Source organism: Trichosurus vulpecula, chromosome 2, assembly GCF_011100635.1.
Source record: "Trichosurus vulpecula isolate mTriVul1 chromosome 2, mTriVul1.pri, whole genome shotgun sequence".
NCBI classification, from domain to species: Eukaryota; Metazoa; Chordata; class Mammalia; order Diprotodontia; family Phalangeridae; genus Trichosurus; species Trichosurus vulpecula.
In genome coordinates, this window is record NC_050574.1 from 264,606,680 (window position 1) to 264,615,295 (window position 8,616).

At 36.1% G+C, this 8,616-nt stretch overlaps 1 protein-coding gene across 1 annotated transcript; it reads left to right on the forward strand.

Annotated features, from left to right (window-relative positions):
- The first annotated feature begins 6,481 nt into the window (after positions 1 to 6,481).
- On the forward strand, positions 6,482 to 7,420 carry LOC118839091 (putative olfactory receptor 10D4). The gene has a single exon (XM_036746527.1). The coding sequence runs from the start codon at positions 6,485 to 6,487 to the stop codon at positions 7,418 to 7,420; it is 936 nt and encodes a 311-aa protein (XP_036602422.1). The 5' UTR covers positions 6,482 to 6,484.
- The last annotated feature ends 1,196 nt before the right edge of the window (positions 7,421 to 8,616 follow it).

Sequence of the window (8,616 nt, forward strand, 5' to 3'; positions counted from 1 at the left end):
TGTGTTCAAATTACCACTATTTTGTCTAGTTTGGTTAATACTTGAAAATTTTATAATGTGTTTCCTCTTTATCTTTTTATTTAATTCCTCATATTCTGATACAAGGTATCAAAACTTACTATTATCGATCTTTTAAAATTATGCCTTCTTCTGTAAGACTATGAAGTTTTATAAATTTTATGTTATGGTCATTAGGTACATACATATTTAAAATTTGGGTACTCTCTTTTTGGATATTTGCATGATAAAATGCCATTATTTATCTCCTCTAATGCTTTATGTATGGTTTGAATTCCACTTTGCTTACTTATCCATGTCACTCTTACTTTTCATGATTTGGTATGACGATATGATAAATTTTATATCACCCTTTGAGACAAATTTATTAAATATTTATAAATTGAATGTTTCCAAGTCTGAAAACAATTGACCAAAAAGTCACAGAAGATATATAACCACTATTAACTATAAAAATACCAAACAGCTCACACAGGGCATCACAAGCACAGTTAAGTCTAAGAAACAAAATAAAATAAAGACAAAATAAAAAAAAATACGGTCAACAGCAGTCATAAGCAAAAAGCTTTCTTTATTCTGTTGGAGGAAGGAAACTAGATACATGTGCTAGGGCCTACTTGAGTAGGAGATTCTCTTTAGTGTGGGTAAATCTTAATACACATAGCAATGGATGCACAGTGAGGTGTAGCCTTGACAATGAGGGGTGACAGTAACAATGAAATAAGTTTGATTGACAGCAGGGCTTCATGATTGGAACAGGAGTCCTGTAGGTGCTTGTCTGAGTTCAAGGACCACCTAGGGCTGTTGTGAACAAATTCTGGGATGTTGCTGCAGCTGAGTTCATCCAGAGGGTGAGCAAAAAACATTTTTGTTACACCAATATCGAAGTACGGCTTGCTTGCTGGAACTTAGCTCTGTAGAATAGGGTATCTCCTAATAGTAAAAACAGGAGTAAAAAGAGAGGGGTGGTCTTAGCATGGGGATCCTGACAATGTATTTCCTGAAAACAACTGAATTCTTGATTTTATTCTATTCCTTATTTTTTCCTCACGGAAGAGTCCAGTCAACTTAGCTTTACCAAAGTCAGTATTTTTTTCTTTTTTGAATCCCTATTGAATTTATCACAAGGGAATAAAAACTTTCATAATTAGATCTTTTGTTGGACCTGTTAAGTCATCAGTATGGATATTCCTTTTGATGAAGTAGACCATAGCCCATCCATGACTGCCTATTCTGCATGTCTCTAGGCCATGTCCTTCTTGTCAGTCTTTTAAAGGGTATCCAGCTGACAGGATAGGAACTTGTTTTGAAATCTCTTGACATTGAAAGGATACCAATGAGTTGTGCAGTTGGGCCATCAGTTACCTAGTCCTTTCCTGTTATAGCCCCATCTAACACTTCATCTTTGAGACTTGCCTCCCTTGGAACCAGCAAAAACAATTAATACAGTGGCGGTGTCTTACCAAGGATGAAACATTCTACCCTCTCTGTTAAGAGGAGGCAAATAGAGTTTATTACCTATTGTCTTGGACTAAGACTGATCATTTTGATTACTTAGTGTTTTGGCTCCTTTTAAAGTTCTTTTCATTTATATTATCTTAATCATGTATATAATCTTGATAAAAATCTTAATCATGTGTGTCTTTGTACCTTCATCTTTTGGTTCAGCTTACTTCATTCTATCTCTTCATCCTTGTTTTCACATGTTTCTTTTCCATGTTTCACTTCTTCATATTCATCATTTACCATTTAATAACACTGTAACAATGCATATACCACAGTTTGTTCAGCCATTCCCAAACTTTGTTTTGAATTCTTGATTCCCGCAAAGTAAAATGCCACTATTAATATCTTGTTATACATATCAGGGCTCTCTTTGACAACCTGAGTATATATGATCAGCAGTGGGATCTCACACTTAAAAGGTATGAATAGTTTAGTCATTACTCTCACATAGTTCCAAATTATTTCTCAGCATAGTTAAAAGAATTCACATTAGTCCAACTTCTTGTTTCTTTGGAGCTATATATTTCTCTGATGGCATTCTTTATATTGCTATTCTTAAGTAGTTCTTTGTTTCCATTTTTTGTTTATTAAGAATTAAAAATCTTATTATTTACCATGATAAACCTGAGTGTAACAAAACTCTCAAAAGTCTTCTGCACTATATAGCTAACTGTAGGTTTTAAAACATCAAAAATAACTCTGGACTCCTTTAGCAAATAAAAGTAAAGTAACATTATCTTATCTGTGTCTCTTTTTCCTTTTTAGTTTTCACTTTTTAATATGTATCAGAAACATTTAGTCATTCAGGCTATATGATATTGTCTAACTAGAAACTATTTTGTTTTGAATTGAGAAATGTGAATCATTTCAAATACCTCCCTTTTGGAGTGGAGTCATGGTTGTAGTTCAAAGACTGCCCAAAGGTCACGTCTCTCTGAAAACTCTTCTTGAAAGTTTTCTTGGGTGATCTTCTGGATGAGTGTTCATACTATTTTGTTTTGCTAAATTTTCTGGGTTGACTCTAATCCATAGGTTGTTCCATCTTCACCTATCCTGTGAGCTTGTCACTGCATTGTAGCTTTTTAATGTTTTTCAATAATTGATCCGTTTTCCCATCATGTTCTACCATTTCAGCATTGCTATATACAGTTATGTTTCCTATTGTTGTAAGCCAGTTGTTTCTGTGGATTATTTTTTAGGCTTTTTATTATACTTTCAATGTTGCTTTTTTCTCATTGTTTCCTTTCTATAGATTTTAGCTATCTTCATCCTGACCTGGTTCCTTCTTCTGAATAAAAAAAAATTTCTATAAACTCCTTCACTTTGGAGATATTCATACCAATGCTTTTTCTTGCTTAATGACATTATGTGTCATTTATTTATTTGAAGCTATTTCTTACTATATCTTATGTTACTGAATGTTGTTTTGCCATCTAGCATTTGCTTCTGGCACTTTATCCTTTTTCAGCCACATGAGGGCATGTTTTTTGAATTGGCACACATTACTTACATTAAATTCTGCTTGATTCATATCTCTCTCTGTGTTTTTTTAGACATTTTACCTTCTCTTTTGTGTTCCTTTTGTTGCTTTTTGAGAGATATTAAATGAGGCTAACCCTCTTCAAAATTCTTGTTCTACCATCTTGACAGAAAGTCAGGTGTGTAAGCTTCATGAGCATCTCTTACACTTCTCCTAAGAGTGTTTCTCTTATTTATATGATACAAACCCAGTAAAACCACCACCCCCATCATCACTAGTATTTCTATAGCCCTTTAAGGTTTTCAAAATGCTTTACAAATATTATCTCATTTTATTCTTATAACAATCCTGGAAGGGAGGTGCTCTTAATATTCCATTTTTATAGATGACTTGCCCAAGGTCACACAGATAGCAACTCAAGTATAGTACTCTATCTATTGTGTGACTTAAGTGCTTTACAAATACAGATATACATGAAACTGCATATTATGCAAACAAACTGAACAGTTATTTGAAATAACAATGCCAATCATCAGCATCTCTTCATGTTAAATGCATCATGGCTAAGGAGAAAGAAGACTATACCAATTTGATCAATACATGTCAGCCTTTTGATTGACAAATAACCAACTATTTATAAAGCACTGTGCCAAGTGCAGTATAAATAATATGAAGTGAAAGTCATAGCTCCTAGAACTATAAGCTATTTGGAGAAATAAGAAATACACTTATATGGAAAAAAGATAAATAGCAATATGTCAGAATATTTGTCAGGAGGCGATCCACACAAAAGCATTAAATTGTCTCACCAAAACCTGCCTTACAGGTAGATGTCACCAGATGCTGTCTATGCCAATGTTTTCCCTCTTCCAAGGTCCCAGAATACTCAGGTATTAATTGATCCCTCTGCTCCAGGCTTGCTGAGTGTCAAGGATAGGGCCCCAAAGGAATGACAAGTAAATGTAAGCTCCAATGTATGTGAGAAATGTTTCAGTTCCTGGAACTGAGAGGTGCTCCATGCAAAGAGGCAAAGGTATTGTCAGATCTATACTATCATCTTCCTGTGTAATTGACTGAAAAAGAGAAACTTTTAGTCTCTGACTAGAGAATTGAGTTTTACAAAAATCTTAAGTTTTCCCTTCTCTGATGCCCGGCAGGGCAAATCTTGGAAGAACCAAAATATTACCTCTCAGCCTCAGTCAGTCATGTCTAAGGTTGTTAGTAATTTGTCCTCTCCTTATTCTCTTCCCTGACCCTCTCCTCCTTAACCTATCCATACTTTTTTCCTCTCCTTTTCCAGATTTCTCACATTCACTTGAAAAAGTTTTGACCCTAGGAAATGAGACTGCTAGTGTTCAGAGACCTCATTCTCATTCTTGGGAATCCTAAAACTGCAAATGGTAGTAGGATTAGCTGACTGCCAAAACACACCTTAGTAAAGACAACAATAGTCCCCCAAATTAGGGCCTTGAGTTATTTGAACCTGTTTACAAAGACAAAGAAGCTTTGGTCAAAGGGGGGTTGCAATTTTTTTTTGCCAAGATATGCTTAATTTATATTTCTCTGTGACAATCTGCCTAATTAATGACAAAACTTTGGTTGTGTAGCAACAATGTATTTGCAGTTTCTCAGGTCCCTATCTTTGATTTTTTCCTGTAAGATGAGAGAGTGTGAGGTAGAGAGGAATCTGTGTCTCTTCTCTACAAGAATGTTACATTTCACATTAGATAAGGAGCAGGACAGTTAAAAAAATCTGAGATCTAAGAATGATGCTGGGATGAGACCCTAACTAGTTAAAAAATACAATGGATGGGGGTCCTCTTTCTGGACTTTGGTTTACCTGGCTCAAATTGAATTATTTTAATTATTGAGATAATGGGTTTAATTTCAAATTTCATCATTCTTTGTTTTTCTTCTTGGCTGGGGAAGATGGAAGGAAAAGAGGGGATGAGAAAAGAGGGAAGGGAGGAGGGAGAAAGAGAAGGGGAGCAGAACAGAATTAGTTGGCTCAATGACCTAGGAAGATAGGTAGGGAACCTACTGCCCAACATGTGCTCAGGAGGCTTTATTATTTAAGAGAGACTTTGGGATTTTAGAATGGACCAGTCAGCTAAGACACTGGTTAATCCCAATGATAGTAGTTGAATACCCAAGGGCATTCTATGATGAGAGACGTGATTCTTTTCTGATGCCTGCAAGGAATTTGAAGTACTAGGACAAAATGAAATTATGATGGACCAAACTAGACCCAGGAAACTGTAGCTAGATAGTATATCATATGAATTAAGTGTCAAGTACTCAGGAGTGAATAGTTTTCTTTTATACTAACTTCCACTACCCAGAATTTGTTTATCTCTTGTAAATAAATTGCAGAAATTCATTCTTATTGGTTTCTATGTGTATAGGCAAGGAATGACCTATCCCCCATATAGCTGCCAAAATAGTCTTTCTAAGACACAGACCCAACTATGTTTCTTCCTAGATTAAACAATTCCAATGCCTCCCAAAGTCCTCTAGGATAAAATAAAGTTGCCTGAGCCTGGTATTTAAAGTCTGGTCCCAATCTGTCATTGTTCTCAAAGAGGACCAAAATGACATCACTATGTTAGAGTCAAGTTACAATGAGTCTGACAGTAGCTGATCAGGTCACAATGAACCTGGAATGCTCTACCACAGATAGGGCACGAATAGTCCATGTGATCATTTGGGGTGGATTCTCTAAATTTGTGCCCTCTCATTTCTTTTGAGCTGCTTCAATTATGCTTTGCTCATAAAACACAGCATCATATCTGATGCGGGCACACCATGCTGGGCTATCCTTTGCCAGTGTCTCCCATGTCACACAGTTGATTCTAAAGTTCTCCAGAGAGACTTCAAGAGTGTCTTTGTGTCTTTTCTTCTGACCACCATATGAGCACTTGCCTTGGGTGAGTTCTCGGTAATTAGGCAAGCATGCATTTGGCAATTGAACAACATGGCCAGCCCATTGCAGTTGTGCTCTCTGCAGTTGAGTTTGAATGCTTGCAATTTGGTTCAAGAAAGGACGTCACTGTCTGGTACCTTCTCCTGCTAAGTGAAAAATTTAGTTATCTTCCTAAGACAGTTCAAATGGAAGCAATTCGGTTTCCTAGCATGGTGCTGTTATAATGTCCAGTTTTCACAGGCATACAGCAATGAGGTCAGCACAATGGCTCTGTAGATCTTCAGTTTGGTCGTCAGTCTAATACCTCTCCTCTCCCACATCTATTCCAATATACCTTCTTTCTGTATAATTCTGTATAGATATATTTGTCAGAAAGATCTTGGATCCTTAGTAGTTTTTAATGAGAAGTTGTGGGACCCTGACAGCAGCAGTCTGTAACTTCTGGGGCAATTTGAAGCATTTCTTTCTTTTAACTTCAAAATCAGTGTGTTTTTTAAAATTAAATTATATTACACATTTCCTTTCACAGATAGTTAAGAGCTGAATTTGCCTTGGAAATGAAGAACTACACATTGGTGACTGAGTTCATCCTGCTGGGAATCCCTGAGACAGCAGGGCTAGAGACAGTGCTCTTTGTTCTCTTCTTGTCTTTGTACATATGCACACTGTCAGGGAATGTGCTCATCCTCATGACCATCATCTCTTCCTCTCGCCTTCATACCCCTATGTATTTCTTCCTGGGAAACCTCTCTATATTTGACATGGGATTCTCCTCCGTCACCTCACCCAAAATGTTGTTCTATCTTTCTGGTCAGACACCAGCCATCTCTTTCCAGGGATGTGTAGCTCAATTGTTCTTCTACCATTTCTTGGGATGCACTGAGGCTTTCCTGTACACTGTTATGGCATATGATCGTTTTGTTGCCATATGTCACCCTCTACATTACACAGTTATCATGAGTCATAGGGTGTGCTCTATCCTAGCAACAAGCACCTGGATGTGTGGTTGTGTTCATGCTACTCTCCTGACCACTCTTACTTTCCAGTTACCTTATTGTGAACATAACCAAGTAGGATACTATTTCTGTGACATTCCTGCTGTTTTACCTCTGGCCTGTGCAGACACATCTTTAGCCCAGTGGGTTAGTTTTACTAATGTTGGTCTTTTGTCTCTCATATGTCTTTTCCTCATTGTCATTTCCTATACTCGCATTGGGATCTCCATATCCAGAATACGTTCCACTGAAGGTAGACAAAGAGCCTTTTCCACTTGCAGTGCACACCTCACAGCAATCCTTTGTGTCTATGGGCCTGTTATCATCATCTACCTACAACCCACTCCCAGCCCCTTGCTTGGCTCAGTGGTTCAGATATTAAATAATCTTGTGACCCCCACATTGAACCCCTTGATCTATAGTTTAAGGAATAAGGATGTGAAATTTGCCCTTAACAGAGTGTTATCTAAAATAGGACTCATTGTTGAGAATGAATAAGCCTTTAATTATAGATGTACAAAGCCTGATTCCTCCTTGGTGAACCCAGTTTGCTTAGAGCACCTTTCAAATTTTGTTAAGAAACTGCAAACCATTGTAAATTATTTTATCTTTTAAGGTTGTTGATTCTTACAAAATATGCTTATGTAGATATGCATTTCCCCATTTTTGTAATGAAATTTTGTTCATATAATTACATATTTTTAATAACTATTTTATTATGAACTTAATAAATATCAACAAACATTAACATTTCTATTTACAAAGATTACAGAAAAGAAAAATGTATATGGAATTACAAACTTACATCATGTACAGTTCTTCAAAGCATATAATCTCATATTGTAGTAACAAAACTGCCATACTTGTCTGCTGTATACCACTGAAATTGCTTTTGCTTTCTTTGCTGTATTTTAAAATCATTTACTGATGTATTTTTTCTTTCTTTTCTTCTTTTTAAAAAATCTCTATCATTTCCAACCATCTCCACCTCCTCCAAATAGAATCTCTACTTTCAAGTAAGTATAATCAAGTCAAGAAAATCAATACATTGATTATGTCTGAATTTATGAATCATTCTGTACTTCTTTTCTGAGAGATGGGAAACACAGTTCATCTTCAGTCTTTTGAAGTCCTGATTGGTTGCTACATTTGTCAGAATACTGAAATCTTTCAATATTGTTGTCCTTTCCATTATTTTGGTCATTGTGTAAATTGTTTTCCTGGCTTATTTCACTCTGCATCTTTAATTGTTACTCAAAAATGTACTGGCCAGTTGATTTTCCTTTATAAACAAACTGCTTATTCATCCTTTCCTCCCATCAGAGGACATTTGAAAGTAGAGAGATCCACTCACCCACCCCCAGTCTTTCAATCAGTATGTTTCCTCTATTTTATAGGCACAGAAAAAAGGTGAGAAGAAAATGGAAAAGGCCCAAGTTGTGAAGGAACACTGAAATTGCTTGCTGTTTCTTTCCCTTCCTCTCAATCTATGAGAATTGGGTCCCTTAGTGGGAAACTAGATAATTAAACTGCACTTCAACCTGGTAATTAGAAGTATGAATAAGAATCATGGTATGAACTAGTGATAATTCCTAATATTTGACTGGTGAAGTAGAATCCCTATGGTGAGACAACGTCACTAAGAGAGCTGATACATCATTATTATTAATTATTTTTAGCAAAGACACCCATTT

What these genes read in the sequence shown, in the direction of transcription:
- LOC118839091 (XM_036746527.1), top strand. Translation starts at nt 6,485, where the DNA reads ATGAAGAACTACACATTGGTGACTGAGTTCATCCTGCTGGGAATCCCT.